This window comes from Felis catus, chromosome A3 (genome assembly GCF_018350175.1).
Source record: "Felis catus isolate Fca126 chromosome A3, F.catus_Fca126_mat1.0, whole genome shotgun sequence".
NCBI classification, from domain to species: Eukaryota; Metazoa; Chordata; class Mammalia; order Carnivora; family Felidae; genus Felis; species Felis catus.
In genome coordinates this window covers 85456494-85471205 of record NC_058370.1, presented here as the reverse complement: position 1 = coordinate 85471205, position 14712 = coordinate 85456494, and the positions used below count along the sequence as shown (strand labels likewise).

Sequence of the window (14712 nt, the reverse complement as noted above, 5' to 3'; positions counted from 1 at the left end):
TAACAGTATTCACATTTAGAAGGAACGTTTTAGAAGAAAACACAATTACCAGTATCAGTAACAGAAGAACTGAAATCATTACAGATCCTACAGATGTTAAAAGGGTAACAAGGGAATATTATGAAGAATTTTATGCCAATAAAGTTCTACACCTTAGATTAAATGGAAAAATTTAATCTAAAACAAATACTTAAAACTGACACAGCAGTAAAAAAATCTTGATAGAATTATATCTATTAATGAAATTGAATTCTTATTTAAAAACCTTCCCACAAAGAGGGGCACCTGGGTGGCTCAGTCGATTGAGCATGCAACTCTTGATTGCAGCTCAGGTCATGGCCCCAGGGTGGTGGGAGTCAAGCCCTCCATTGGGCTCTGTGCTGAGCATGGAGCCTGCTTAGGATATTTCTCCCCCTCCCCCTCCCCCTCTATCTCCCCCCTGCCCCCCCCCCCCCCCCCCGCTTGAGCATGCTCTGTCTCTCTAAAATAAAAATCTTCCCACAAAGAAAACTCCAAGCCAGATGGCTTTACTGGCAAATTCTAACATTTAATGAAAAAAAAGTTATAATCCAGATTCCTTCAGAAAATAGAAGCTAGCATTATTACACCATTAGCAATACCAAAAATATCATAGAAAACTGTAGACCAACATGCACCATGAATGTACATGTAAAAATCTTTAAATATTTGTAAATCTCATCCAGCAGTATTGTAAAAAGGACAATAAAACATGACCAAGTGGAATTTATCCTCAGTGTGATTTTAACTAAAAAACAGTATAATTCACTATGTGGGCAGAGTAAGAGAAACATGATCTTAGCAATAGATGGAGCAAAATCTTTGACAGAGTTCAGTGGTAAATATACTTGGCAAATTAGGAGTAGAAGGGGACTAAACTCGGATAGAGCACCTGTAAAAAAAAAACAAAAAAACAAAAAAACAACAACAACCTATAATTAACATCATACTTAATGATGAAAGACTGAATGCTTTCCACCTAAGATTGGGAAAAAAAGCAGTTTTTCACTCTGAAGAAGTGTAGTCAAAGTTGTACTAGAAGTTCCTGGGACTCCTGGGTGTCTCCTTTGGTTAAGCATCCTACTCAACATCTGCTCAGGTCATGATCTCATGATCTTGGGTTCGAGCCCCGCATCAGGCTCTGCACTGACAGTGTGGAGCCTACCTGGAATTATCTTTCTCTTCTCTCTGCCTCTCTCTCTCAAAATAAATACATATAAAAAACTTAAGGAAAATTGTACTAGAAGTCCTAGTCAATACATTAAGTCCAGAAAAAAAAAATATATTCAGGTTAGAAAGGAAGTAGTAAAAAATTGTCTTTACTCTTAGATGATGTCATTGTATATATAGTAAATTGTGAGTTTCTAGAAATAAGTGAATTTAGTAATATTGTATGATATAAGAACAGAAGGCAAAAATCAGTGGAAGTTTTATATAATCACAATGAATAATTGAAAAAAAAAGTGAAATTGACAAAAATACCATTTATAAAGAATAAAAACATGAGATATTCATGTTAGAAGTTTAACCAAATATATGTAAGATTTGTACACCTAACTATGAAATGTTACTAAGAGAAATCATTAAAAAGACCTAAATAAATGGAGAGAGATGACCACATCATAAAATGAAAGACTTGATTCTGTTGAGGCATCTGTTCTACTCTGATTGATCTATAGATTCAAGTCAACCCCTATTGAACTCTCACCAGGCTTTTTGTAAAAATTACCAAACTAATTGCTAATTCCACATGGAAATGTATGGGTCTTAGAAAAGCCATAACAGTTTTGAAAAAGAAGACAAAGTATGAGGACAGTGCTCCCTGATTTAAATATTTACTATAAAACATTAGACTGGTATTGGCATAAGATAGACCAGCCTGTGGAACAGTAGAGGACATAGATCCATATAAATACAAATATATATATGTAGCTTCACTGGCAAAATATATTATTTGATTTTTTAAATTTTTAATTGAAATATAGTTGACATATATAACATTGTGTCAATTTAAGTTGTACAATGTTGATTTGTGTAGTTGATTTTTTACAAATGTGTCAAAGATACCATTGTAAGGGAGACTTTTCAACAAAATATATTTCTATATGAAATAAAAATTTGCCTCTAATCCCATATATAAAAAATTCCATGGGTTATAGATTTAAACATAAAAGCTGTAAAACTGTGGAACTTTTAGAAGAATATGTAGGAGAAAATCTTCATGCCAGGTTTACTCAAAGATTTAGTACACATAAAACATGAATCATAAAAGAAAAAATGGATTTCATCAAAATTGAACATTTTTGCTCTTTAAAAGATACCTTTGAAAAGGTAGCTTACAGACTGGGAGAAAATACTTGAACTACCTACGTGGTGACAGAGGACTTGTGTCAGTATACAGAGAGAATTTCACAACTTTTTCAGACAACCCAGTTTTTGTTTTTGTTCTTAATTTTTGAGAGAGCATGAATAGGGGAGGGGCAGAGAGAGAGGAAGACAGAGGATCCGAAGTGGGCTCTGTGCTGACAGCAGAGAGGCCCATGAGGGTCTTGATCCCATATGATTCGTGAGAGCATGACCTGGCCTGAAGTCAGATGCTTAAGCGACTGAGCCACCACGTCGCCCCCCAGACCCATTTTTTAAAAGGTAAAATATTTGAACAGTTACTTTTCAAACGAAGACATATATGAATTGACAATAATCACATGAGAAAGATGCTCAAGATCATTAGGTCTGAGAAATGCAGATTAAAACTATAATCATATATTGCTACCACCCGCTAGAATGGCTAAACTTAAAAAGACTGACAGTACCACGTGTTGCCAAGGATGTGGAGCTCCTGGAATTCTCATAGATTGATGGTGAGTGTGTAAAATGGTACACCATTCTGGAAGACCTTTTGACAGTTTCTGAAAGTTCAGCATACAGCTTACCCAGTGACCCTGCAAGTCTAGGAAAATATTTGTTTACAAAAAGACTTTATGAATATTCTTAGTAGCTTTATTTCTAATAATTCCAAACAGGAAACAACAGGTATGTCTAGTAACAGATGCATACATTTAAAAATTGTGTATATCCATACAGTGGACTCTACTACTCTGCAATAAAAAGGAACAAGCTACTGCCATGTAGCAGCTTGAATTAATGTGAAAAATTAGATGAGAATAAGAAGATAAATAGAAGAGTACACCTATATGATCCCATTTATATGAAATCCTAGACATAATTAGTGACAGAAAGCAGAACAGTGGTTACCTGCTATTGGTGGTAGGGGACGTGATTGACTGCAGAAGGGCTCGGGAACACTTGGGGATGATGGAAATGTGCTTTTATCTTGATTGTAGTGATGCTTACATAAGTGTATACATTTGTCAAAACCTCTAGAACTATGTATTTAATAATGTGTTTTTGGAATGTTAAAGTTGGCTTAAAATTTATTGGCGTTTTACAACTTGATAATTATTTTGTTGGTGCTGCTGTCTAGCTTTTTATTTAATAATTTCATTTTTAAATTACATGAAAATTATAATCCAGAAACACCAAAAATGTGCCTTGCCTCTTACATTAGAAAATTATGATATATCTCTAAAATCTAGACCTTTTTAAGTATATGCAGGTTTTCCATTTGTAAGAAAAATTTGTGTGACTTTGTGTTAATATTTCATAAAATACTTTTTCAGTTTTCTTATAATATTGTTAAGGTTCTTTCTTTGTTTGCTTTGTTCTGTTGTCAGACTCTGCCTTGCAGAATATAAATATTAAACTGCTACACTAAAAGGTTGGTACAGAATTGGGGGCTTTTTTTGCAACTGCTTCTCTGTGACTGTCTCTATCGCGCCCTCTGGTGGGTTTTGCATCTAATTGGGGGTAACATGAAAATCCACTCATTACCTTTGTAGGAGATAAATCTTACAAAAGACTTAATAGAACTTTGAAATTAAACTTTAAGTTGAGAAATCACCCATTATCTTCTATTGATAACACTATAATGCTTTATTCTTGTGGTAGACTTTATAAGAATTATTCAGTACATGTTTTTCCATAGGTTATTTTGTCCTGTCTGATGGCTCTTTCCAGAATATTTCTAAGATAGAGATTCTGAGATTGCTTACTAGAGTAATCTTTCCTAATAGTTTTCATTCTGTAATATAGTTCTAAATATTCTGCCATACAAAAGAGAAAATTCCTCTTGAAAATATATAGTCAGAAGAGGCTGGAATTCCAGAGTCTGGAATATTTTATGGTGCCAGAAATTAAGGAGATGCTCAAAATGGGGATTGTTGAAAGGTCACACAGGAGCCAACCTGAGGTGGTACCTAAACAAAGCTGGAAAAATTTGATGAATAGTGACATTATTGAATTTTAACCTGTAGAATAAAATAAGTATCTGTGAATCTATGCTGATGTGAATAACTGAATAAAGAAAGAAATGGGGAAGGGGCAGTTTTTATTTGTTTCTTAAATAGGAACGTTTCAATGTACAAGGAAAGGGGAAAAGAAAATCATTAAGCAAATACCATAGTGATTAAATCTTGCACACCAGAGTCGAGTTGCCTGTGTATGCTAAAATTAGGTTAGAGTTTTAGGAAAAACGGGATATTTGTATAGTCTCAAAGTATTGTTTCCCCTTCCCCTGATACATTTTTTAAATATTTATTTTTGAGAGAGTGTGAGTGGGGGAGGGGCAGAGAGAGAGGGAGACACAATCTGAAGCAGGCACAGCACAGAGCCCAACACAGGGCTCGGACTCCCAAACCATGAGATCATGGATGCTTAACTGATTAAGCCACACAGGTGCCCCTCCCCTGATATTTTTTAATACAAAGGGAAAGATAGTAGATTTATAGTGGAGAAATCTGACAGACACCACCCTGGCCAATTGATTAAAGTTAACATCACTAGCAAAAAGACATTGACATTGTGAACCCTTTGATAACAATGTGTGCTGATAAGGACACATCATCATTTCTATGGTATTTTTGCCCCAAATGCCAAAATGTATCCTAATCATAAGAAAATATCAGCAAGCTTAAGGTGAGGGACATTTTACAAAATACTGGATTAAAAGTTTCAAGGTGGGGCGCCTGGGTGGCGCAGTCGGTTAAGCGTCCGACTTCAGCCAGGTCACGATCTCGCGGTCCGTGAGTTCGAGCCCCGCGTCAGGCTCTGGGCTGATGGCTCGGAGCCTGGAGCCTGTTTCCGATTCTGTGTCTCCCTCTCTCTCTGCCCCTCCCCCGTTCATGCTCTGTCTCGCTCTGTCCCAAAAATAAATAAACGTTGAAAAAAAAAATTAAAAAAAAAAAAAAAGATAAGTTTCAAGGTCATGAAAGACAAGAATTAAGAGCTCTCATAAATTAGAGGAGACTAAGGAGAAATTAAAAAGTCGCAAAAATAAGAGTTCCCAAATACCCCTCAGCTAGCTTCCTCTAATGTTAATGTCTCACTAAACCATAGTACAGTTACCAAAATCAAGAAATTAACATTGGTACAAACTGTTAAACTTCATATTTTAGTAAAAAAACTGGTGACATCTGAAAAGTTCTTTTCCAGGATTCTAAACAGGATCCTACATTTAGTTTCTTTCAAATTATTGTTACTGCTAGAAGAATTTGAAAAAACTTGATTTATTTTGTTTTTGTTATTAGATGATTAATAGACTAACAGATAGTAAATTATCTATAAATTGACTATTTAAAAGAATTTCCTCAAGAAGGATTAGTCTTGTTGCTGTTGAGTACTACACAATTACTGGGAATTGGCTAAAGTTTGCAGAAAGTTTATTTTTCTACCATTCTGCTTATTTCTTTTTGTTTTCATTTTGAGAAATCTCAGAATCACCTAAAAGAGCTTAGACTTCAAAGTTGTTTTTCTTTTAACCCTAACAGTGGAGTAGTAGCTTGGTGTGTATGTAGTAATAATAATAATGCTTTAACAGTTGGAGACCTAGATGTCTTCTATACTATTTTGGAATCTCTTTTATTCCTTTTTTCTTTTTCTTTAAAAAAATTTTGTTTTAATGTTTTTTTGTTGTTGTTTTTTTGAGAGACACCCCCCCACACACAGACAAGACAGAGTATAAGCAGGGGAGGGCAGAGAGAGAGGGAGACACAGAATCCGAAGCAGGCTTCAGGCTCTGAGCTATCTGCACAGAGCCTGATGTGAGGCAAAAACTCAAGAACTGTGAGATCATGACCTTGAGCTGAAGTTGGATGCCTAACCGAATGAGCCACCCAGGTGCCCCATTCCTTTTTTCTAAATGAGAAAAAAATAGGAAGGGAGATGGTTGTTTTTCTTCATCTGAGAGAGTGATGAATGAATATGCAACCTTCTGTCTCTTAGTATTATTCTAGTATTAATATGTCCAGTTGACAGTTTTTATTAAAACTTACTGCAGCTCTCTTCAGTAAATGGTATTGGGAAACTGGACAGCAACATGCAAAAGAATGAAACTAGACCACTTTCTTACACCATACACAAAATAAATTCAAAATGGATTAAAGACCTAAATGTGAGACCTGAAATTGTAGACATCCTAGAAGAGAGCACACAGGCAGTAATTTTTCTGACATTGGTCATGGTATATTTTTGTAGATGTGTCTCCCAAGGCAAGGGAAATGAAAGCAAAAAGAAATTATTGCCACTACATCAAAATAAAAATCTTGGACATAGCGAAGGAAACAACACAACCTAAAAAGCAGCCTACTGAATTGGAGAAGATAGTTGCAAAGGACATATCTGATAAAGGGCTGGTATCCAAAATATGCAAAGAACTGATACAGCTCAACACCCCCCCAAAAACAAATAATCCAATTAAAAATGGGCAGAAGATATGAACAGACATTTCTCCAAACGACGTCCAGATGGCCAACAGATAAATGAGAAGATGCTCAACATCACTAATCATCAAGGAAATACAAAGTACAATGAGCTATCACCTCACACCTTCCAGAATGGCTAAAATAAAAAAAAAACACAAGAAACAACAAGCATTCATGAGGATGTGGAGGAATACGAAGGAACCCTTTTGTACTATTGGGGAGGGTGGGGGGGAGATGCAAACTCGTGCAGGCACTGTAGGAAAAGTTTGTCGTTTCCTCAAAAGGTTAAAAATAGAACTGCCCTACAGTAATTGCATTATTGGGTATCAACCCCCAAAATACAAAACACTAATTGAAAGGGATACATGCACCCCTGTTTATAGCAGTATTATTTACAATAGCTAAATTATGGAAGGAGCCCTAAGTGTCCATTGATAGATGAGTGGATAAAGAAGAGATGGTATGTATATACAGAGGAATACTGTTTGGCTAAAAAAAAAATGAAACCTTGCCATTTGCACAACATAGATGGAGCTAGAGAGTATAATGCTAAAAGAACTAAGTGAGAGAAAGACATCTGATTTCACTTATATGTGGAATTTAAGAAACAAATGAGCAAGGGGAAAAAAAGACCAAGAAACAGATTCTTCACTATAGAGAAGCAGAGAGAATGTAGGTGGGTTGATGGGTGAAATAGGTGATGGAGATTAAGGAGGGCACTTGTCTGTGATGAGCCCTGGGTGATGTATGGAATTGTTGAATCACTGTATTGTACACCTGGAACTAATATACCACTATGTTAACTATACTGGAATTAAAAACTTAAAAAATATCTTAATGCAAAAAATAAAATTTACTGTAGCAAAATGAGCTCTCTAAAAGCAGATTCTTAATTTTTATGTGTTAATGAGATTCTTGAAATCACTTGTTAAAATGAGTAACCATCTAGATTTCACCTTTATCCCTGAGTATAGTCAGGGTGCGTTGATCTTCAGTAAGGTCTCAACAGTTTAATTTGGTGTTTTCTGTGTAAGCAACCCATCAATTCCTTATTAATAACTTTATATTTCATAAACTCAGACAAAAAAAATCCAGCTTTTAATGTCTTCCTTAAATATTAGAGAATGATACAATTACTTTATAAGATTCTTTATTTTAGTGCTTTGTAATAAATTGACTATGTAGGCTTTTTCAACTATTAAAAGTGATAGTCCTTCCAAAGGCGTCCTTACAAAAAGTAGAAAAATAACGAGTTTTAACTTGGCAAAACATATGAAAGAGAGTATCTCTGAGTCACAAGATGAGTCAAGAGGGTGAGGTTTGTTTTTTTCCCCCCTTGTCCATCTGTTTTAAGGGAGTAGGAAAAATCTTTGATCAAAGTTGCTACCAAAAGTTGGAATTTGTTCTTTAGTATTTGACTTGTACCAAGTGCAGATCTGAAACGTTTAATGGTACTACCAAGATGGGTTTAATCTACTTCAGAGATCTGTGCCTAATTTGTACGAGATTGGTGTATGCTGATACTTCAAGAATCGAGATTCTGTTTCATGCTTTAGCACACATTTAATCCTGCAACACATCTGGTCTACAATGCTGGCAAGTGGAAGTGCTGAATAACTGCTTCTCTGGTGACAGTAATGACCAAATTCATCACTTTGTTCCATACCTAAAATAACTATTTTTACCATTTGTTGTTGAAAGCCAGCTTTCTTAGATTTTGGCTTTAAAAGATATTTATGGCATTGCCTTCCATGTTAACCATTTAAAAATACTGAAATTATTTAGTATAGATTCCTCCAGTTGTTCAGCTAGCCTCAGAGTACTGAGTAATCTAGTCTGTGTCTTACTTATTATTGTAATCCAGGCAGGAAGGAAGGGACAGAAAGCAGGAAATAAATGGGTGGTTGGAGAATAGATATTGCCTACTTTCAAATTACACTGTCTTCCTAAAGTAAATCCCAAGGTGAGTTTTGGCTGCATGGGGTATGTGCAAATGGTGGTGAACAGAAGATTAGATAGAGGTCATTCCCTCCATGTTTTATTTCTGGGGCTTTTTAAAAAGCCATTTGTAACTGGCACATTGCTTTGCCTTTAAGGAAAGTTGTAACTACTCATCCAGAATAGGTATCAACTATTTTGTAATATTTCACAAGCTATTTAAAGCAAAAGACAGAAAATGTCTTTTAAAATGTTGTTTTAAGGGGCGCCTGGGTGGCTCAGTTGGTTAAGTGTCCGACTTCAACTCAGGTCACGATCTCGCGGTCCATGAGTTCGAGCCCCGCATCAAGCTCTGGGCTGATGGCTCAGAGCCTGGAGCCTGCTTCCGATTCTGTGTGTCCCTCTCTCTCTGCCCCTCCCCCGTTCATGCTCTGTCTCTCTCTGTCTCAAAAATAAATAAACGTTAAAAAAAAATTAAAAAAAAATGTTTTAAGGGCTTGTGCCAGAGAATTAATGATACTCATAACTACAGGATATACAGTTAATTCCCCCCATTTTTTAAAGATTTTTTTTTTTTAATGTTTATTTTTGAGAGAGCAAGCAAGTGGGGGAGGGACAGAGAGAGAAGGAGAGAGAATCCCAAGCAAGCTTCATGTTGTCAGTGCAGAGCCTGGTGAGGGGCTTGAACTCAGGAACCATGAGATCGTGACCTGAGCTGAGACCAAGAGTCAGATGCTTAACCAACTGAGCCACCCAGGCACCCCAGTCTCCCCCCTTTTTAAATCAGAAATTGGTATGAGTCTCATGATCAGAGCGTCCAGCAGAGGGTATATAAGGAAACGGAGGCATGAACTTTATGCTATAGAAGAATTGTGCCAAGAGCATTGTAGCTAAAGTAAAGATGGGGAAGAGAAGGATGGAAATTTAAATTGAGGCTAAATATTGTCAAGGGCTTTAGACTTTGTATCCTGAGCGTGTTAGAAAGCCACTACACATTTTTAAGCATGAGAGCCAGCAATTTGGCTGAATGTGGTTTTTAGAAAGATTACTGTTGGCAGTGTAAAGAAATATATTTGATTTATGATTCATCTTTATTCTTAATATTCCTTGTTCATCTGTCAAGACTGGAATGCTTTTGGATTAGTGGGGTTTTCCAGGTAATTGAAGATAGTCCTTCACCTCGCTTTCAGTTTCAGAATGTGACTTTATAAAACTGTTATCATGTTTATATCATAGCATTAGTAAATGGAATCTAACAGTTTCTATAAGTATTATGGCACAACAGTTCTGCCTTTACTCTTTCCAATTAATGGTACACTCTAGAGTTACTCTAAATGAGATGCTGTTTGGGGACACGTTGTCTTTCCTTTTCCACTTACGGTGTATTTTAGTCATCCATTATGTTCAGTTTCCTCATCACCTTTTCTGGTTTGTGGTTGTAAGGCAAAACTAAAGATTACTGGAAAAAGTTAACTCATCCTTGGTATGGAGAGGGAGAGTAGCTTTCAGCAAACACTGTGAACTTGGAGAAACTGTTCTGAAAGATCCGCTGATTGGTGTCTGGTAGGTTAAGTCGAGTTTTACTCTAAATTCTGATGGCATTTTGATGAGTAAGTTTTAAATCTGAAACACTTAGAATTAAAACTCATTTAAAACATTTATTGAGTACCTTTTATATGCAGTGTACAGAACACCAGTGAAAGGTCGTGGACTCTGGTCTGAGGTGGGGAAGACAGGTAAATAAATAAATGAAAAGCATTTAAGGGACTTAAGGTTTATTAAATTTTCCTCCCAGGAGTGAGGATATCCAGTTTCATCATGGAAATAAGAAAATAAGGTTTATTTGAACAGTTGCTTTTATCATCTGTTCATTAAAGAATAAAAGGGACAAAAAAAGGTTATTTGTAGTTGATGTGTTTATGAGGTGCGTATTTCAGTTTTGATTGGATTATTGTAGGTATATATGTGTGTTTTGCTATTTGAAGCAATGTTCAGTTGAATCATTAACATAAAGGCATTTCTGTTACAGTAAAATATATGTATTGAAAACCTCAAATGCTGCAGAATCACATGTTGGGAAAGTATGGTTTGGGTAGACTCAAGTATGCAGCTTTGTAGCAGAGTACTTAGAAAACGATCACGGTCTTAAAAATTTTAGCATAAATAGCCTCTGGCATTTGTATTAAGCACCATAGCTATTCATTTATTAGCCTTAAACTAGGACTCAAGCTTCCTATTTTGGACCTTCCTCCAGGTCCTTGAGGGCAGCTGCTTTAGCAGAAACTAATTTTGTAAAAATTAAGTAAGGAGTCATGGTACAGTCCCTTTGTTAAGTGCTTTTTGAGGCTTGGTGGTGGGAGAGGTGGAGAGATGAGGAATTATCTTTGCAGCTGGTTCATTTGTACCCTTTTCACCATAGAACAGTGTTGGAAAGACTTTTGAAGTTCCTGAAGCTACTAAACTTGCTGTTTTCTGTAAAGGAAGGCATTTGTTTTCACCTTTTTTCTTAAGATTTTATTTTATTAAGACTTGTTCTTTGAGAAAACTTGTCCACTTTTTCCCTTCAGAACGAACTAGGAAAAATCCCTATGAACCAGTGACATTTCTGTGCTCTGTTGACTCACAAACCAGCTCTTATGACTCCCTTTACCAGCTGCATATGAACTACTTCATATTAGAGCAGCATCTGGTAGTTAGTTGTATCGTCTGTACTTTGTAGTGCAGATACAGTTTTTATTTCACTTTAACATAATATTTTTATATTTAAAAAATCTTTAACTTTTAAGTTCTTATAGTGAGAATGCCATATATTCGAACTTTCAAGAAGTTTGCAGTCTCGGTCTCTAATACTGTGCGCCATAATACATGTATACCCATGGGCAGCATAACATTTGACTTAATTTTCTTTTAATATATTTGTATTATTTCTGTTACCAAGATTAAAATTATTTGTATGAATTTGATTTCTTAAAGGAATGAAGACAGTAATGTAATTTAGAAGAAAAAATCTTTCAAGAATGCATATGCATATTAGAGACTGGATACTGAATTTTTACAGAGTAATTACAAACTAATGCAAACATTTCTTAAGTGAATTTTGTTAGCTGTGGTTCTTTTGGTTAAAAAACATAAAAGCGGTATTTTGTTTGCTCATACTTGCTAAGAGTATCTCTGGAAGAATACTCAAGAAACTGGCAACATTGCCTCTAAGGAGGGGAATTGGATGTCTACAGGGTGGGATAGGAGGGAGGCTTTAATTTTGAACCATGTTCAAACCATGAACTATTAGAAAGAAATCAAACTTGAAAAAAATAAGTGAAAGATGCTTTGGTACAGAACAGAGATTGATTTAGCCTGCCTAGTAGGAATCACCTGACTCCATGATCGGCTTAGCATTGCAATCCTATAATATCTTGGTGCGTATACAGTTGGTTTGTATGTTATGGCAGGGGCAGGCAAACAAAAAGGTAACCAAATAAAAATACTATGTACTTTTCTGTTACAGGCAATTAACCAATAGAATATGTAACTTTTAATTAAACTCAAACTTTGATTAACTGCTGGATTTTTTTCCCATATAATTCTCATAATATCATTTTGTAAATCTTGCCACCTCTTTTGGTTTGTTTTTAGTTGATGCTGATGAAATTAAAAGGCTAGGAAAGAGATTTAAGAAGCTCGATTTGGACAATTCTGGTTCTTTGAGTGTGGAAGAGTTCATGTCTCTGCCTGAGTTACAACAGAATCCTTTAGTACAGCGAGTAATAGATATATTTGACACAGATGGGAATGGAGAAGTAGACTTTAAAGGTAAGAAAGTTTTTTAATTTAACAAGTTAGGTAATCTATAACTAGTCTTATAGTTCTGTGTATGAAAATGTCTGAAAATTTAGTTTTTTAAAAATGTGTTTATTGGTGATCTTATAATAATAATGTTAAATTCTTGAAACGTGTGGTATATGAACCTTAATGAACTAATAAGTAAAAGATCTTTTACCACTTGGTTCATATATGATCAAATTTATCTATTTCCTTTGTTTTTGGAAAATTAATCTTATTTTGGGAAACATGTTAGAACTGCATTTTTAGAAACTTTATTTAAAGAATGAGACACTAAGCAATAAAAAATAAACTGTAGTAATGAGATGAGCATTTTACACAGGATTATTTTAATCTAGAATTTTACATAAAACAATAGTGATTTTGCTAATATTACCATGGTACATAATTTTATATTTGATTCTATACTTTGTCATCAACAGACTTTGTTATTTTAGTTCCAGGAACTGAGTTTTAAGTGAAGGAGGATCTAAAACAGATTTTATGATAGATTTAATGTTAAACAGGCAGTGAAGAAAAATGATCATTTTCACGAGGCTTCCAACACTTTATTTAAATGAGTCTGAATTTTGGGACCAGAAATTCAAAATTATTTTTGTTCTGGCAGAGCAGTCGGGGGGTGCTTGCTGGCTCAGAAGAGCATGAGACTTCGATCGTGAGATCGTGAGTTCAAGCCCCACACTGGGCAGAGAAAATTACTTAAACGGAAGAAACAAAACAATGTATAATCTTTTTTTTAATACTTGTAAGATTTTGTGTTTTTTAAATATTTTTATTTTATGTTTAAATGTTTATTTTTGAGAGAAAGAGAGCAAGCAGGGAAGGTGCAGAGAGAGGCGGACAGAGGATCCTAAGTGGGCTCTGCAGCTGACACATAGAGATGGAGCCTGATGTGGGGCTCAAACTCCTGAACTGTGAGACCTTGACCTGAGCTGCAGTTGGACGCTCAAGCAAACTGAGCCACCCAGGCGCCCCAGGATTTTGTTTTTAAGTCATCTCTGCACCCAGTATGGGCTTCCAGCTTACAACCTTGAGACCAGGAGTCGCATGCTCTGCCTACTGAGCCAGCCAGGTGCCACTGCGATCTTTTAAAAAACCCCTCTTTTATAGTTCCATTCCAAAAAGAAAGAGTTAAATAGCTTAAAGAATTGTTTTTTAGTGGTAAGCTGTGTGTTACTTAAGAAATATTGCTCAAATTGATTTGACCTTAGAGAACTGAAAGTTTGGATATTTAAAAAAATACATAGAACCTTGTTTGTTGAAATTTCAAATTCGGCACTTTCAGTTTAAAACACTGCTTTGCAATATTTTCTTTTGCAGCAAAAACAATATTCTTTTATGGATATGTTAAGTTTTTGTGTGTGGGGGGGTATTATGTATTTTCCTATATAAAAGAAATGAAACTTCTGATTTGTAAACACTTTCTGTTCTTATTCAGAATTCATTGAGGGAGTCTCTCAGTTCAGTGTCAAAGGAGATAAGGAACAGAAGTTGAGGTGTAAGTATTATTCTTTACTGAATTCATTCTTCCTCTTATACCACTACTACCCATACTACATTATAAACTCCTTTTTTAAAAATATTCTAAAAGATGACTTTTTCTAGATTCTTAGTATATGTAACAGAAATTGTATATTCTGGAGAAAATCCTTTTAGGCTCTTTGCAACTAGTATATTCTAATGATGTCATTGTTGCTTTTTAGTTGGATAGAAAGAAAACAATTTCCTTCTAGTGAAAACAGCTATATAAACTGCTTGTCTTGGATAAGAGATTTGTTGATGAAAGTGGGAAGAAATGTTCTAATGTCATTAGGTGAACTTAGTTATATACATATTTAGCCAGAAGTCCATTCTTTTGGTTTATGTAGGCACCCTCTATCACAGTGAACATCTGTACCTTTGTAAGTTATTCAGCTCTTAATTAGACATTTTATTCAGTAATAGTTCTGTGAGGCACAGGATATATGCAAACATCTTTTGTAAATGAACTCTTAATATAAATGAGAATAACAGTAATAGCAGTTGAACTTTTGCCATGTTTCAGACACTGTTCTAAGCAATTTTTTACATGTATTATATGCCAGTTATAAAGTACTCT

At 35.2% G+C, this 14712-nt stretch overlaps 1 protein-coding gene across 4 annotated transcripts in view; it reads left to right on the top strand.

Annotated features, from left to right (window-relative positions):
* PPP3R1 (protein phosphatase 3 regulatory subunit B, alpha) overlaps positions 1-14712 on the top strand; it is a 68002-nt gene that overhangs the window by 46059 nt on the left and 7231 nt on the right. For 3 of the 4 annotated variants that reach the window (XM_045054304.1, XM_023251727.2, XM_045054305.1), the window contains 2 exons: positions 12408-12584; positions 14053-14112. In XM_045054304.1, the coding sequence (XP_044910239.1) occupies positions 12408-12584; positions 14053-14112 (237 nt within the window). Of the gene's footprint in view, positions 1-12198; positions 12242-12407; positions 12585-14052; positions 14113-14712 lie in introns of those variants that run through there. The other variant, XM_019827307.3, reaches the window with a different exon arrangement.